The sequence below is a fragment of the Anarrhichthys ocellatus genome, unplaced genomic scaffold, assembly GCF_004355925.1.
Source record: "Anarrhichthys ocellatus isolate YVR2014 unplaced genomic scaffold, GSC_Weel_1.0 scaffold16, whole genome shotgun sequence".
In the NCBI taxonomy this organism is placed as follows: domain Eukaryota; kingdom Metazoa; phylum Chordata; class Actinopteri; order Perciformes; family Anarhichadidae; genus Anarrhichthys; species Anarrhichthys ocellatus.
Window position 1 is genome coordinate 9,913,859 of NW_022280046.1, and position 18,415 is coordinate 9,932,273.

Sequence of the window (18,415 nt, forward strand, 5' to 3'; positions counted from 1 at the left end):
CAGAAAATGAGCATTTCAGTTTGCACTCTGACTTCATATTTCTTTAGTGGGAAGTTCCTTCTCCAATTTTTATGATTTGCATTTCTATTTCACATGGACTGAAACATCTGTCACTGTGGTTTAGAACACAACACATGACAAAGTACGGGCAAACGTACGTTGAGTTTTTCCACCTCTGCCGTCTGTGGTGGTGCAGTGACGCAGCTCCAGATGTCGTATTGGCTGCTGTTGTCTACTCCACTCCATAAAGCTCCCGGCAGGAGAAGCCACGTGTTTGCTGGAGAGCTAATTGACTCATGTTTGTGAGTAAACCATTGAGAAAATAAAGATACATGGAGATGAAACACTGCAGGATAAATGAACTACCAACAGCGTGTGTGCCAATTCAAAGCAATGGAAGACAACCACACCGAGAGGCTCACATTGGCTTTTATTCTCTAAGGCTGGCTGTGAACTGGGCTTTGAAGCTTTAATGGAACACAGAAAAGTATGTCAACTTACTCGAGGCCCTCAAGGGCTGCAATTTTCGTTACACCAAAAGACAGTTCTGTCATTCTAACACCCTTTCAACGAGTGTAATTTGTCCTTAGGGTGGCACTACAGTAGAGGAAAGGCCATACGTCTTTAAAAACAAAAAAGGTTAATCCCCTTGGGAGATTGATTTGCTCAGATAATTACACGACAATCTGCCTATTAGGTCATGAAGCATTCTGTGTGAAAATTTGAATGAAAGTGGCACCAGAGTCAAGCTTGTGGCGTATCGAAAACGACAATGGTACATCCACAGGGGAGCAGGACTTGTATTTGGAATTTGTCTTTATTGACAGGTCTTTCATATGCAGACATTCTTTTGGGTGGTGGGCCTGCTCTTCTCAGCCTTAGTTTGATGCCTGCTGTTACAAGGTGGTGGTCAATGGAGACATCTGCTCCTCTTCGCACCTTGACATCTCTCAGAGAGCATCTATAGATACCTAACGTCGGTACAGACATGCCAATGGTCATTCAGAAACAGTGCCTCCATTGCGCAGTTTGTCCTCCAGACAAATGGATTTTCACAATGTAAAATGTCCACTCACTAAAAATGTTGTTCGCTATATGAAAATACTGTTTTGACTATTAATTTACAGAAAAATAAGTTAAATTATTGTGCAATAAATACACATAGCATTTATTATATATTATACTATTTATTGTTAATCATGTTTTACTAGTACACTATATATTATATTCTGTGCCAGATTGCTGTACTGTACTGTATACTGGCAGTCCACAAACCAATAGGTGACGTCACGATGACTGCGTCCACTTCTTATATACGGTCTGTTATTATGCTGAAAACATAGCAGTGCAGCCCCACAAACTGCGGGCTTTCAGCCAGGAGGCCGCTGTACGTTCCCCGTGTCAAATGACAAGCCAACGTTGATTTATTTGTCACGTAACTTGTGTACATCAGTAACTTCCGTAGTTATATTACGACGACCTTTTCTGAAACCTAACTAAGTCGTTTTGTTGCCCGTTTCCTGTGGAGACAAGTTTATTTTGAAAAGACCGTATGCATGTAACGAGCATGAATAATGAGGAACATTTCGTAAGATATACAAAATCGTAGAATGATGATACGTTGGTGCAACTATAGCATATAAGCCCTTTAAGTTCACCATTAAGAGATCCTTATCAAACATATATAAGAAATAAAATCTACTGATCAGGCTTGCACTTGAGTGACATCACCAAAATGAAATCAAACTTTAAATCAAGGACTCCAGTTCATCATAGTTTAATAAAACTTCATTATAATACAAATTCAACTGATGCCGTTTTGTTCATTCTTTAGTGGATAAAATCTATTTATGAGACAAAATCTGTGACCTTTGATCATTAAGCTACAAAAATAACTGTCCTATTGAAACCTGACACCTCATGTCACTGTACATGCAAACTCAGACATATCAAAGCAGTATTGTTACTTGTTAATGCAGAGACAATATTGGTTAGCTATTAAATGTTTCAGTTAACACCACAGCTGGGAAATGATACATGTAGCAGGCGGATACACTCAGCTCAAATACACGGAGCTTCACATGGACATGAGCCCATCAAACATGTTGCCAGTGCAATATACAACATTATACGTTACATTTCTGAAAACAGCCTTTAGGAGAACATGGCCACAATACTGAGATGACAAATAAATTACACACACAGAAAATATAAAATAAAAAGGAGTTTGTCTATGCATTTATGTAATATTGCAGAGACACTTTAAACAAATGAAAGGAAATGAGCAAAATAAAACAGGGTCACCAAAATCCGTGGCGCTTCTGAACACAATACTGGATATACATAAAGGAAAAGAGGTACTGAAATACACAGAGACATCTATTTAGAGTGAACTGAAGAGTAACCTCTCAATGAATGTAAGATCGGGTCTCTCACATGACGGCCTGCCGGGAATGAAGAGGATTACGCCCTCTGCACTATTGGTAGTCTGTTCATTTGAAACTTCTGCAGGAAGTGTTGAGTTTCACCGAGAGTAGCTCAACAGCAATTAGAAAAACGGCAAACAAGAAAAGCAGCAGAGGTGAGTCGGACACGCCTCTTCCTGATACAATCCCTCCAAGGTAAGACCTTTTAATTTGTCACAAAGTAATGTACTCTAGTGGTTCTGAGTTCACATGTCAAATTGAAGTTCTCCAACTTCTAAAACAGATTCAAGCTAAAAGACGAGTTTGTTTAAACGGTTAGTGGGAAAAGACGTAATTAAAGACGTAGCTTTGTAACAGAGGAAAAATATGCACTGTAGGCACAAAGGTTTTAACGTGTAACCAATATACTCAAAAGAAAAGAGCACTTTTGCTTGACAACTTTGCCTTTGTTCAGGCCTGAAGAACAATTTGTTACACAACATCTGTTTGGTAAAGGTGCTCAATGCAAAATCCAGAGCATCTATTGCCTCCGCACACTTCTGCGACGATGCAGTTATCAGCTGTAGCCGCCAATGCAGAGCGGCGGTCATGAGGTAGCCAGCGGGGCACGCTCAGCAGGCCCGGCTATCTGAAACTCTGATTACAACACACAGAGCGGGAGTGACTAAATTCTCTCCTCAGGTAGACATTACTCCTCTAAATGTTTACAAAGCAAATAGTTGTTTGCTGCTGTATTAATGCTCTGAATATCACATTTAGCACCTTTAGCATTGTACTTAAGAAAGAAACTCAAAATAGTGAAGATAGTTCTGTTGATGTAAAGAAACTCGGGCTGGGTATCAAACCTCAATACCTCTTTGTGGTACCATCCGGAATGTGGCAGTGGCACAGAGTAATGACAGCTGTCAACAGTTGGCAAAGACAATAATAAAAGAAAAAAAAAGAAAATTTAAATATTGTTCATTTAACATTTTTGTTGCCGCGTTCACAATTTCAAAAGCTCAGGAGGGTTTCAGTGAGAGCTGTAGTTTTCTGTATGCTAACAAATGCTTTAAATGTAGTAGATTCTCAACATGGACCGTAAACTGTAAGTTGTATAGAGTTGCAGAAGTTAGTGTAATAGCAGCCAGACAGAACTCATAGAACCCTGGTTACACAAGTGACTCTTATTGGACATTGTAAGTTGTAGAGAGATTGAGCTGGATGGAAGGGAAAGACACTGAAGAAATGTAATACACTGAACACGAGAAGTGTTTAAGATAAAACCAGCTGTTCCTCATGAACATGTTTATATGTTAGTAATTAAAAGTAAAGTATCTTTTTAAAGTATGGTATTGGTACCAAAACTCAAATGATACCCAGCCCTCACGATCCATTCGTAATAGTTGAAAACAGATCATAGGAATAGTGGTATGTGAGGTCCGGCAGTGTAACCTATTAACAGTAACAGTGGTTCTATATCGAAGCCGAGCTCGGCTCGTGTACAGACAGTGGAGGAGTGCTTAACAGAATACCTGTGGCAAACAGGAAGCACACTGAAATTCCCAAACACAAAGTGCACTCAGTCACGCCAGTATATTAACAGTAACATCAAGAGAACAAGGAGAATCATTCCCATTCAAAAAAAGCAGTACAAGCTTGAAAAAAAAAAAGAAAAATAAATCCTGCTAACATGATATTTCCTTTTGTATTTCCAACACATGAACGGGATGATTTATGGTGCCGGGAGTCGGGCCAATGATGCAGACGTGATGACATCTTGTTTGTAACAAGTCCTTCAGGTCGGACGTGGTTATTTGTATTGCAGGCAACAACACTCTTCTTTAAGAAAAGAAAATGTATTTTAAAATCATATGAGTGAGATTCCTTCCATTTCTCTTGAGCAAGAAAGGTCAGTTTTTTCTATCTCCTCTTAGAAGCTAGCTCATCAGTTGTTGTAGGTAGAGTCTTTCACTTTCCTTTACAATTCAACAGAACAACGAACACTTAGAGACAATGACATCTTCCAAAGGTTGGGAAAAATCATTTTTGTAGTTTTTTTTTTTTCTTCTCAGGGACTGTTTGTTGTAAGCAGGTCCTCAGTAGTTGTGTACAGGTCTCTGCTGCTAAGGGGATCCTCAGGCCTCAGAGCTCAGGGAGGTCCGTGTGGGACTGGGAGGGAGGCGAGCTGCTGCACTGTGCTCTGTGCGGAAACTGTAATCATACTGAGGGAGGGAGAGTCAATCATTGTTATTATGTATTATGTATGCTGGCAAAAATCACCAAAGTCTACAATGAGTTCATCACATCATCAGCAAAACGCCCTGGATTTACAAGGGTCCAGTACATCAAACTAAGGACCACTCTGGCCTCTGGTGGACACAGCATGTAATTACAGGAACATTTCTATGTGTTGAGACCACCAATGGACCACACCAGGGTCATTTCACAAAGCAGGTTTAACAAACTGAACCTAACCCTGAGAAGTCTTTGGTTCCAGAACAGCTGATCAGAGTTAAGTTCCTGCTTAATGAACGCAAACAGCCATCATCATGGAGCTCACAGGTAAACAACAGGCAGCCTCCATTTTAATCCAGCTGAAGATATGAATGCATGTAAAATATATATGGAGAGCCTGAGTCAGAGAGTAAGGGAGTACAATTCAAAGGTTATATTCTATATTGTCGATTAATTCATAATAAACATAAAGTGGTGGAATCTGACTGTGTGTTAGGCTGTAGTCTACATTTTAAATATATATGGAAGCTTTAATCAGACGGCTAAAGAACAAAGGGGCCAACTCGACATGGAAAAATTTGTTAAACATTTTAAACAAATGTATAAATCGACAGACAAAGGAGACTTGAGCCAGCGATAATGTTCTGCGTGATTTAAAGCTTTATTTCAGCTACCTCACTTCCACACTACTGCAGCTGCACCACCATCCTGCTCACTCAGAAACATGTGAGGAATGATGTTAAATGCCAAACCTCCGTAATGAAGGTGGTAATACAGACTGAATGGATGAGGAAATGTAAGAGGGAGGAGAGAGAAACCTACGAGCGAGCAGGTTTGGATCTCAGAGTCAGTTACCACGGTAACAGACCCAGAGTTTAGGTTACCTCTCATCTCAGGGTTCACTAACTAAACCTGCTCTCTGAAACAGGGCCCACAACTCATATCTGTTGTTGGAAAGGTTTTTACCTTTCACTGCACTACCGCCCGCCCATTGTTCATATCAAAGCAGGATAGTTAGAGGATGACTCCGGTTTGGTGTTCCTGGTGTTTGCAGTTTGAGCTCCACATGAGGTGATAAACCGTTGCTTGTTAACAACCTGTCTGATCGTGGTGTTTCTATCTCCGTTGATAGGATAGATATAGCAGGGCTCTTACATCTGTCTACTCACCTCTTTTTCAATCTCAGCCAATGACTTGATTGTAATGCCCATCAGATCCACCTGCTGCAGCTGAAGATGGAGAGCAATGACGGTTAGTTAGTTAGTTGTCCAATCACTCTAGTGTTTCCCATCTTTCAATCTATCACTGCTTTAGATATTCAAAATCTGTTGCACGTGTACAGAACATCTAGCAGTCAAACCAGAGGTTAAGCATTCTTTTACACTGGTTAGATTAAACGTAGGGCAGAACGTGAGCAGAGGTGTTGAAGCACATGACTGGGCACCTCTGATAGGAGGATACATTCTGTCCCCCATCAGGTCAACCTGCCACCAAAGGGCTAAAGACTCAACCCAGGCTACTTACATCGGATGACGCGCAGGCGAATTTCTCAGAGATCATGAAAGGCACTCCGTCCATTGCTGAAAGAGGAACACAAATAAATGCTCCACACAGTGACAGCATCAACTCACAAAGTCAGGAAACACAGAGGGCCCTATTCCAACGGCACAGAGCGGCTTCATGTAGGGGCAGCAGTGGTTTATAGATCAGAGGTAGGGCCGTCACAACCATCAAGGGCTAGTTGATGATTAGGTGTCATACAAATAATGTTTGACATGCAATTCACGTCATACGAGTCTTTTTATGTTCATTTTATAACACCATTATTGCATAAGCCTAATACCATATCTTCAAAATAATGTCCGGTCCCAAATACAGGCCGGGGCGAAAACCCCCCAGGTGCCCGTCATATAGTGTGCATGCCAACTAAGAATAAGTAGTTCCATTGTGCTTTAATCTGTTAAATTCAACAATATAATCATGTTTGTTGATCTGGATTACTCATCTAGAGTGCTATTATTGTATTTCAGTCAGTGTGTGTGTGTGTCTGTGTGTGTGTGTTAGCGTCCCAGCCAAACGCTGTTTTGTCATAACCTACAAGATGTCAGTGGCTACACTTACAGTAAGTAGCGTGTGCACCAGGAATGCAATTTTCCACAAGGAAGTCCTGCAAATGATTCACAATAAAAGTCTCATAAAGAAGTGAAAGGATTCAGTCCACTGACATTCTACAGGGCTCTTAATACAGGAAGTGCTGAGCTTGTATTAACAGCATGAGAAGATCAGAAAACAAGGACGTTTCACTCTAAAATATGACCAAATATACCTATAAATCAGAGGGAATTAGACATAAAGCTTTATGCCAGCAATACAGTTCAAGCTAAATATTTTTATGAACATCGTCTTTAAAATATATTTAATAGCAATGTCTCCTCTCTTCAAACGGCTCCCTTTTAAACGTCTGTGCTCGACGTTTGTGTTGATATTATCTAATCTTTAATATCCAAATCCAAATCCAGGGCTGTACCAAAGCATCACTCATAAAGTTGACATATTTAAATTATTATTATTAAAGTAGCAAGAATGTTTTTTGCGTCTTTGACACAATGTGTCGTTGTTCTGATTCATTTACTTAAATCAAAAATGATGACAAATGACTTTGGTCTTTGTTGTTTTTGTTGTTTGTGTTGGGCAAGTGAAAATGTACTTTTGACAAGTGGAGTTCTGACCCACCTGCTCGACCGGGCAAGTTAAAAACACATCAATGTTAACCGTGGTTGGTGTTCTGAGACACAAAAGACAAAAGGAGTTACAAACAAAGCTTCAAACTAAAGAGTAGCACCATCTCGTGTACAGAGTCAATGGTTGTCATGACATGGGCAGAGAATACCTCATCCTTATTGGCTGGACGGGTCATGCGTTAAAATCAGATGACTGTGTAAGTGGATTTGCTTCTCTGATACTTGATCAGCTAAGTCTTGCTGTTCCCAGATTGATCCCCTTAACCATCACAATGACTCCAAGAAAGGAAATGGTTCTATTTAAAGCACAATTCTACACACACCAACAACAACACCATGTGTGGCTTTGGTTGGCACATTTCAAAAAGACATTTGGGATTTGATGGAGAGGATGTTGAGAAGAAACTGCTGACCTGAGATAGCATACAGGTTGGAGTTCTGGTGCTCGTAGTCTGGTCTGGTGGTGTTCTTCCCTCTGAAGCTGGCTGGGAGCGTCATGGAAATATGTCTTGGGACAAAAAGGTTTGTTCCATTAGTTCAATGGAGACTAAAGGATGAATCTATGCATCAGTCCCTTGCTGCATGTCCATACTGTGATGGGGTTCATAGATTATAATGGGATGTGTCTTCTGACGCCCCAACAATCAAGAATGTTTCTTAGTTCAGAGTTAAAGAGTTACAGACTGCAGGACAGAAAACAGATGGGTCCTCTCGTCTCTTTAGGATTTCTCTCCTGCCTTCACTTTTTACCTCAGGCCAATGGGCTCCATTATAAACTATGCATGTCCTCTGTGTACATTGCACATGTGTTTGTCTGCAAATGTGCTGTTAAGTGGATTCACGAGACACATAAAACCCTGCACCAATCATAACGAAACTGAAAACTAAAGGCTGCTACAGCTAACTGTTGCAATTAACTTCAAAAGGTGGAGTCCGAGGATAGAATTATCTCAGATGTACAATGTATTGAATACATGTTTGTGTAGAGAAAAAGGCCCACGTCATTGTGTCGGACTCATGGTGTCACACTTTGAAAACAACAAAATCCCCTGGTTGCGTTTCCTTGCTGAGCGGATAGAAACACAGACTCAGACTGCTTTAAGTCTCATTATATTTGGCTAAACTTGAAAATGCACTTTAGCAAAGAACAAGGCCCCCATTTCTTCTTCTATTGGAACTGGCTGTGAAGGGATTCCCTCACAGCCAGTCTGTGGAGGGGAACAGTCGAACCAGCCACTCCTCCCGAGCACGTGGGTCGGAAGCTGTCCGGCTTTGGTGAAGTGCTGCTGCTTATTGGACGTAGTTTTGGGATTTATGGCATCTACACCACAGACTGGATTCTCCGTTGACGGAGATAAGCGAGGTGACAGACCTCTCATATGAATGGGTCAGTGTTTCCCCATTGTTGACCGAGACTCTGACAGCCAGCAAAAGTCCATTTTGTTCCGCCACAGTTTCAAAACACAGTGAAGTGACTCGCAGTTCTGGTTCCCTGAGCAGGTTTACAGATTTATAATTTATGATGCATTAATATGTTCATCACTTTAATGTTGCAGCTAGTATAGGCTGAGCTAATTTGAACTACTTTCATTAGGTTGTACACTACTTAATAATACATCATAGCTTATTAGTTCATTTATATTTTGTGTCAAGAATATGAATCGGCTAAGAAGCCTAAATGGTAACTAATACTATCAAATAAATGCAGTTAAAAGTTAAATTTCTCTCTGACATGTAGTGGACTAGAAGGCCCCTGGACCCCCCTAGAGGGACATGTGACCAAACTTAAATAATATAGTTATTGACATAACAATAACTTTTTTCACCAGTCAATTGGGAAGAAACTGTTAAACAACAAAAAGAAGATCCACAAGATGGCAGGAGGCTACTATGCAACAACAGCTTGAATGCACCATGAAGCCAACATGTTTATCACACAAAGAGATGCAGACGCGACAATCCATTTGAGCTGAAATCGCCAGTTTGTTGAAAGCTGTTGTCATTGCTGGGAGTGGGGCTCAATTGCAATCTGTAGTTGTCTTTGTAGTTTACAGAGTTCACGAGGCAAGTCACATGTTGCCACACAGGTGGCTTGACGGAGGAGGTGCAGCTGCAGGCTACCGGTAACATACACCGGTGGACTTTGAAGTGTTGCTGTTGTTATTTTTTTCCATCGGACGCATGCAATCAAAATGAAAAGCTCAATCCAAAATGTACTTGTTTCAACCTTGTCTAGGTGATTTTCATTTTGACACTGCTCACCCTGAAACTACCTTCTGAAAAATAAAAACTGCTACTTTGAATATGAAATTTGATATCATCCAAGGGAGTGACAAAGAGCGGGAAGTATCACTGTCTCACTTTTGTTCAGGACACAGTAGAGATCCAACCTTCAACCTATTGTCCTGATCAAATATTAGGACCAGTCAAAACCTGTATTCAAACTCATTTGACAGTTCCAAGAACACAATGCACATTCGAAATTCTACTTCACAGCTTTCCTCTTTGTCAACGTGGCATTAATCAAAACACTACTTTTCTTTGTTTTCCAGCTGAATGCATCACATTTTCCTGCTTTACTGTGGTCTAAAGATAGATCTGTTTAAGGACAGTGAACATCCTCGTTCCTTGTGCAAGGACTGAGCAGAGTGTCTCAGCGACGTGTATACATGCCAGTTAACACACATCAGACACATGTAAAACACATCAATAGAGTGGACATACTTGGGCATCGGAGCAACTGGGACTGGGGCTGTGTTGGAGTTCACATTCTGGATGTTGTTGGTGGTCGGTGTGTGTGTGGAGTCCTGGGCCCGAGGTACGTTCCCCATGCGATACCAGATTCCCATGTTGTTGAGCTCTCTGTGAAACAAGGTAGTGAAAGGAAATCTCAGACGGCATAGAAAAGTTACAGGCTTAACATAAAGCACTTTGTCTTTTGCTCCAGCCCCGAAAAGTGTGAATGTGTACATGTTGCATCCCACATTTTTTGTTCTTATTAATACTTTCTCTGAGGAATTGAGGCTGGAAGTGTTTCTTCGGGATGCAGTGCATGAACATGTTTTGATGATCCATGATAACGTTACAATTTACCTTCGCCCAATACTCATATTGACTTAAACAAGCTCGACGTATCACAAGGACACTCAATGCAATCTCTGCTAACATAAGCTGTTAGCTCTGTTATTTAGCCAGGCAGGACTGCTAACAGCTAGCTTTAAAGTGCTAAATACGGGAATTGGTGCTACGCTTATGCGACTACGTCGTCGACGGGGCGCCGTTATCAGCTTTGAGCGAGACAGTGTGGCGCGCTCACATGCACTAAAAGGTAGGTGTCGCCGGCCTGGCTATGTAAAAAAAGCACAGAGAGGCTTGGATTACAACACACACAGAGGGAGAGACTTCATTCGCTGCAAAGGTAGACTTAAGCCGCTATATAATGTAGGGTTGTACAGTGCTATATTAATGCCCTGAATATGAAATTTAGCACTTTTAACTAGCTCTTCTCTTGCCGATTTCAGCTGGGATTTTTAGTTCACAATGTAGCAATATCAGGGAAATAATAGGGTGTGTCCCGTGGATGCATCGATAGTGAGTTTACTGCGTGTTAGTCTCGAGCCCCCCCGGTACCTATGTTACTAGCGGTACTGCAGAAAAGCGAGTACTGTCACGTTTTCAGAATTTTGCCATCGACTTAGGATCTGTTCTCGTAACATCCCTACTCCATGCCCCACCTGAAACATGCCTCTCAGCAGAAACTCCCTGTGCATTCACTAAAGCCCGAAAAAGTGTGGAGGTTCATCTTAATCATGCAGTTGCAAACACTTATTTGGTTTCAACTAAAATTCTCTCTATTTGTGAAGTCTACAAGAAAAGCCAACGTCCCATCGTGTGATGTCAGGCTGCTCACCCTATGAAGGTGTACTGCGGCGGGGCCTGCTTAGAGCGTCCCAGGATGCGGATGTCACAGATTGCTGCCTCTGTGGAGTCCCGTGGAATAAACTTGATGCAGAGTCGCCTCTTCCTGAAGGCCTGCTCCTCTGGGGGACACAAGAGACGGACAGACGGACTGAGAGTAACTCCACTGTAAACAGTCTGCTCATTAAAGTGGTAATAGACAATTGTTTTGATTATCATTATGAAGTAAACATTGATCGCACAATGAATATAGAATAATGACACCACTGATGTTTAGATTGGATCCCTATAAGCCTTGTTTTTACTAACTATGCAATTCTGTCTGCCACCTGGTACGATCTCCCAGGAAGATGAAGGCTCCATGTTTTACTAGTTTTACTCTGACATAAACATTGCACAGAGATCTGAGTTTCTTGTTCAAATCGAGATTGTTACAGTTGTTTCTTGCTTTGCATGGTAGCATCTATGCTTGGATTTAAAGATTTGATTTGAATCCTTTTTGAACAAATGCTTTCAGTGCCTTTTCTACTTGACTTGAAAACTTACGAGTGTCAACAGTCTCCTGGATCGGGATGAAACCCACAGGCAGAGTGTCCTTGATATCGATCAGCTTCATGTCCACAAGAACATTGCCTAAATGGCTCTATAGACGTACAAAACAAAGAGAAGGACAAACAGGACCAGAGTGAATCCGATTCATTCAAATGCTGTGTGCATGGCAGAAGATTGTAACATGCATAGCTGTTTGATGAGCTGAGTTGACTTACATTTTCTTTAGAGAAGGCCCTTGTGAAGCAGAGGTAGCGGGTCACCTTGGATTTGAAAAGGCCATCTTTCCACAGGTCAGCATCCAGGCCGTCTGTCGTCGTAGAGACCTGGAGGCAGATAAGTGAAGGGAGGAGGGGTCATCACACTAAGACAACAAGTCTTTTAACCCGTCTCAGCACCTTTTTTCATCAGCTTCCCAAAGAAACATTACATAGGATTTCTGTAACAGGCTAAATGCCTGATACATGTCTCTGCTACTCATCAGTAGTTCTGTATTGAGCTTAGAGTAAAACACGATAATGATAACCTCCACTGCAGTTGTAAAGGGAATAGTTCCGTTCACAGTGTAAGGAAATCCACTCAGTTCTCCTTTAGCAGTACAATAAGATGAAAGGATTAAATCGTACTTAATTCCTGTTGTTAAACAGTATCGATATCAGTACAACTCCCTTATAGGTTTGGTCGCGCTTTATCTCCATCTACAGTATACTTTTCTTGTCTTTCTTTGAACTTAATAAGCACAACCTCGAGACAACAATACTGTTCTAAATGATATGTCCATTCTTATAGTTAACAAGTGTACCGGTTACCCTACATTGAAGTTTTCTGTCCTGGTAAAATATTCCTGGAATAGTGAATATAAATGCTCATCTGGTTTCTTCCGACCATTAATGTGTGCTTTTCTTTTGGGCATGTATCTCTGTAAACTGTTGCTTTTTGTAAAACGCACAAAGTTGGCGGTAAACGGGTAAGAGGCCATGTGTCGCAATCTGCCCTAAAAACCCTTCCTGAGATGCATATTCTGAATGCGCTGTATACATGTGCAGAGCATGCTCCTAAAACATGAATATTGTCGGCATATCCCACATGTTTTGGGCAAAAACAGTGTTTTTCATGCACTGGTCAACTTCAACCCTGGAGTGTCTTGCAAAATCTTTCTACACCAATTACTCTGAATGAGTTTCTTTCGTAGACTCACACACAGAAATCTCCACTTCAGTAGCACTTACATACACCAAACCCTCCAGTTTCATTCCCCTCTATATTCTGAAGGTTGTCACTGAGGAGTTTGTTCATATATCATTCATAGCCTGATTTATACAACATTTTATTCCTAAAAACATGGCGGAAATGGCATTTTTCGTGGCTGTTGATAGTATTTTCTGATTGATGGAGTGATACAAAGAGATATCCAAAATCCCCCTCGTAAAAACCCTTGAACCTCTAATATGTTGACAAAATGAAACAAGGAAATGTGTGCAAATTAGCACATATTTAATACAATACTGCCTCATTTTCAGAAAACTTGTAATACAAAAAAATGATTCTCTTAATGCAAGTAATCAACTGGGGAAGTTTCATTGTGATATTAGTCAAATGTTTTACCCTATGTCTTCTTATTGGGAAAATGCTATATTCGGAATATGGCCCAGTTCAGATGCTGTCTGCATGACCTGTATCGAGTTCAGAAAATGGTCATATTCGGAATAATAGTGTCATGTAAATGTAGTCAATGTAAGACATGTCTTACAACAGGCAATTTAGAGTTTTGAACACCAGAGACAGTCTGCGTCAAAATTCTGACAGAAAAGTAGGACCAACACTAGTGGTGGAACAGATCGTTATCGACCCGTGATCCGTACAGATCCCCCTCAAGGTTCGGTACGCGTGTGAACCGTGGATTAATAACAGTGTGAAATGAAGTTTACTGACATCATTATCCACCAATATTCAGTAAAATATGAGATCAGGACATCATTTATGCTTTTCTATTCTCCGATAATGTTACACTGTAAAAACCAGTGCGTGTTGAAATTGACAGGATAAAAGCTGGTAAAGATGACAACGAACGTTCAGTTACATTATGATAAAGAGGGAACTAGAACCTGTTAATACTAGCTCTAAGCACATTATAATACACTATTAAAACTACTAATGACAGGATATGTTTTAATTGATGAAAATACAATATTTTATTTCCTTATTTGAATTGTGTGCCATTATGAAAAAACACTATAAATGACTTTAACGAAGTAAAAGGGTAACATTTAAAATGTCTGATGGCTCACTGACTTCAGAGCGGTTAAAATGATTTTTGGGACGGTGGCATAAAGGGACCAGCTCCTATAATCAAACAACAAAGAGATCTGGATCTGCCAATGTGGATCATCAATGTTTAACAATTAGTATCAGCTGCAAAAAAAACATGATCAGGGATCTCTAAAAGTTATATTTGCTCCTTTTTTCTTTTGTGCTGATCCGATCTGAACAGTGAGTTTTATGATCCGTTGCACCACTAACCCAATGTCAATAAAGCACCAAATCAGAATGCAACATGCAATGACCCAGAACATACCGTTTGGAATTGTCACAACTTAATCAGCATTATTTTCACACACAGATACACTAAGAAAGCACCTTGGTGTGTGTGTGTGTGTATATTTATGCTAAGCTCCATTTTTGAAATAAGAAGAAAACATATCAGTACTAGTGCTGTCCCTAAAGCTGTTTTTGTGGCATCTTTTAAATATTCAAAGCAGCTCAGCCTTTTTCTGGCCGATATAAATCAAAATTGATGATGAATTAGCATCCTGTACTTGAACTGTCTCTCTGTGCTGCGTTGTGTTCAGTAACTTACCACATCGTATCCAGTGGGCGCCCTGTTCCTGGAGGCTACTACCCCGACTCCAGTGATTGGGTCCATGGGCATCTCTGGCAAAGCTTCGGAAAGGTCCCGCACCTCAGGCATCTCCGTAGCGTTCTGCAACAAAAACAGCACCATGAAAGGTTAACTTCTGGGAAAGTGGTCCAAGGCAGGAGGGGAAGGGAGGATTTACTCGGATCAAAGGCAGTTCACCTGAAATGAAGCTGAGCTGAAACCTGCTTTTCCCTCTACTGTACATACTGGATAGTTCCTTCAGTAGAGAGACAGCTGGTGAGCTCACAGCTCTGTTGTTGTTTACAATTAACGACTATGTACAATATAAATCCAAAAGTATATGTATATATGAACATAAACAAACACAACAATGACAATGGAATTGAGGCAATAGTGCAAATAGAGGTGCAGTTTGACTGATTAAGTGTTCAGAGTGATGGCTAGTGGAAAGCTGTTCCTGAGTCTGGTGGTTTGGGCGTACAGAGCTCTGTACCAGAGGGGAGGTGTTGTTCCTGGTTGTGTCCAGGGTGTGATGGGTCTGCATTAATTAGGATAAGTTATGAAACTATGCTAAAATGTTTTTCATTTATTAATACACAGACTGCGTATACCAGTTATTCTGAACTACCACGCTACAAACTGGTACTGGTTGCTCACTGGGCCACAAAGATTTGATCTGACGAACCATCATCCTTCCACACTACATTTTGCATCCAAATCAAATTTAGTTTCTTTATAATGCATGTAATACTTGTCTTCTTTCTTTACAGGGTGTGTATAAAGGTGATAAATTAGTCCTTGAATATGAAATATGAGTTAACAAATAATTACAATCCCTCCTCTACACGGCGGAGGTTGGTCGATGGCGTTTTGCCGGTTACACTCGTTGTCGTCTTGCTTCTTCATAGACAACATTTTGTTTGTACGCTCTCTGGCGGTTTCAAGAATAATGCAAAGAACAGCCCGCCGTCAATTAACCACTTTGTGCATGCTTGTAACTTGCTCGCCATCTGCGGAGGCTCGCGCTGCGGTGCCTTGCGCGTGTATAAATAAAGCTTTACTGCCCCTCCAGACCACATACGGTCAGCTCCGTCAGCCACAGAAAAGACTAAGTGGAAACCTAGTACATGGCTGGGCCGTGTACGGTCAATGTGCTAAACTGTTACACGTCATTGCGGTGTTCCCAAACATTGGTTCATTTGTGGCGGCCAGCGACAATATCAACATTGACCGCCACATTTTGTTTTTTTTACTATTTAAAATGGGTAGCATCTTCTTGTATTGTAGAGCTGAGCGCAGTGCACAGCCCCTCCTTGACCCGTCTCTCTGCAGCTGCCTGGACAACAGAGGCCTCCTGCATAGCGTCTCCTTGACTCCCATAGTCATCTGTTCAGAGCTGAGAACAAAAACACTGACGGACTCAATATCGGTCTGTCTCAGGTTAAAGAGCAAACATCTTCAAATGGCTTGTGTTGTCTGGCCAACACTCCAAAACCCAAAGACATTCATTTTCTAAAATGGACTTTCTGGCAGACAGTTGAGTCTCACAGGTAGCTCTTACACCACACAGGATTAGGATTTATATCTCAAAGATTAGTATCAATCTGCGTCTGGTGGCCGGGCCTTTGCCCATGGGGCCCGGTCGGGCTCAGCCCAAATAAACACCATGGAGCAGCCACCCTGTGGACCCACCACCCGCAGGGACAAGCATCGGGGTCGGGTGCTATGCAGACCGGGCGGTGGGTCGGGCGGGAGGCCCGGGCATGTCGATCGCCGGCGGCATAGACTAGCTCTAGGGACGTGGAACGTCACCTCGCTAGCGGGGAAAGAGCCGGAGCTGGTGCAGGAGGTGGAGCGATACCAGCTAGAAATAGTTGGACTCACCTCCACACACAGCGTTGGCTCTGGAACCAAGCTCCTGGAGAGGGGTTGGACTTTGTCCTTTTCCGGAGTTGACCAGGGTGAGAGGCGCTGGGCAGGAGTGGGGATACTCACGAGCCCCCGGCTGAGCGCCACTGTGTTGGAGTTCTCCCCGGAGAGCGAGAGGGTCGCCTCCATGCGCCTACGGGTTGCAGGGAGCAAGGCTCTGACTGTGGTTTGTGCTTATGCACCAAACAGCAGTTCGGAGTATCTGGCGTTCTTGGAGTCGGTGGGAGGGGTCCTGGAAAGGGCGCCGCCTACCGACTCCATAGTTCTCCTGGGGGACTTCAACGCTCACGTGGGCGATGACGGAGAAACCTGGCGGGGGGTGATTGGGAGGAACAGCTTGCCCGATCTGAACCCGAATGGTGTTTCGTTATTGGACTTCTGTGCTTGCCACGGTTTGGCCATAACGAACACTATGTTCGAACATAAGGTGGCTCATAAGTGTACCTGGTACCAGAACACCTTAGGCCGGAGATCAATGATCAACTTTGTAATCGTATCATTTGATTTGCGGCCGTATGTCTTGGACACTCGGGTGAAGAGAGGAGCAGAGCTGTCAACTGATCACCACCTGGTGGTGAGTTGGATCAGATGGCAGGGGAACCGGTTGGAAAGACCCGGCAAACCCAAACGTGTAGTGAGGGTGAACTGGGAACGTCTGGCGGAGGACCCTGTCCGGGAGGTCTTTAACTCCCACCTCCGGAAGAACTTCTCACACATCCCGAGGGAGGTTGGGGACACGGAATCCGAGTGGACCATGTTCAAAGCCTCTATTGTGGATGCGGCCGCTAGGAGCTGTGGCCGGAAGGTCATCGGTGCCTGTCGTGGCGGCAACCCGAGAACCCGGTGGTGGACACCGGAGGTGAGGGAAGCCGTCAAGCTGAAAAAGGAGACCTTCAAGGCCTGGTTGGCCCAGGGGTCTCCTGAAGCAGCTGACAGGTACCGGCAGGCCAGAAGGGCTGCAGCTGCGGTGGTCGCGAATGCTAAAATTCGGGCATGGGAGGAGTTCGGGGAGGCCATGGAGAAGGACTTTCGGTTGGCCTCAAGGAGGTTCTGGCAAACCATCCGACGGCTCAGGAAGGAAGGCAGGGCTTACCCCAGGCTGTTCTCAGGAGGGGGGGGGGAACTGCTAACCCGGACGGAGGACATCGTCGGGCGGTGGAAAGAGCACTTTGAGGAACTCCTAAACCCGGCCAACATGTCCTCTGCAGAGGAGGCAGCGCCTGAGGACCTAGGGGGATCCACCCATATCCCTGGCAGAGGTCGCTGAGGTAGTTAAAAAGCTCCTTGGTGGCAAGGCGCCGGGGGTGGATGAGATCCGCCCTGAGATGCTGAAGGCGCTGGACATAGTTGGGCCGTCCTGGCTGACACGCCTCTTCAATGTCGCATGGGGGTCGGGATCAGTGCCCATGGAATGGCAGACCGGGGTGGTGGTTCCCATCTTCAAAAAGGGGGACCGGAGAGTGTGCTCGAATTACCGGGGTATCACACTACTCAGCCTCCCGGGGAAGGCTTATGCCAGGGTGCTGGAAAGGAGGCTCCGACCGCTTGTCGAACCTCAGATTCAAGAGGAGCAGTGCGGATTCCGTCCCAGCCGTGGAACAGTGGACCAGCTCTTTACCCTCGCAAGACTACTGGAGTGGTTCTGGGAGTTTGCCCAACCAGTCTACATGTGCTTTGTGGACTTGGAGAAGGCTTTCGACCGGGTCCCTCGGGGGGTCTTGTGGGGGGTGCTGCAGTCGTACAGAGACCGGATCGCC

General features: G+C 43.1%; 1 protein-coding gene across 3 annotated transcripts in view; it reads right to left on the reverse strand.

Moving 5' to 3' along the window:
• Window positions 1–1,761: 1,761 nt before the first annotated feature.
• Window positions 1,762–18,415, reverse strand: part of mvb12ba (multivesicular body subunit 12Ba) — a 22,644-nt gene continuing 5,990 nt past the window's right edge. Inside the window, exons 2-10 of one of the 3 annotated variants that reach the window (XM_031855789.1) lie at window positions 14,709–14,831; window positions 12,070–12,177; window positions 11,849–11,945; window positions 11,295–11,424; window positions 10,109–10,246; window positions 7,798–7,892; window positions 6,168–6,223; window positions 5,813–5,872; window positions 1,762–4,630 (exon numbers count right to left, since the gene is read on the reverse strand). In XM_031855789.1, the coding sequence (XP_031711649.1) occupies window positions 4,544–4,630; window positions 5,813–5,872; window positions 6,168–6,223; window positions 7,798–7,892; window positions 10,109–10,246; window positions 11,295–11,424; window positions 11,849–11,945; window positions 12,070–12,177; window positions 14,709–14,819 (882 nt within the window). In that variant the 5' untranslated portion in view covers window positions 14,820–14,831 and the 3' untranslated portion in view covers window positions 1,762–4,543. Of the gene's footprint in view, window positions 4,631–5,812; window positions 5,873–6,167; window positions 7,429–7,797; window positions 7,893–10,108; window positions 10,247–11,294; window positions 11,425–11,848; window positions 11,946–12,069; window positions 12,178–14,708; window positions 14,832–18,415 lie in introns of those variants that run through there. The other 2 variants (XR_004213055.1, XM_031855790.1) reach the window with 2 other exon arrangements.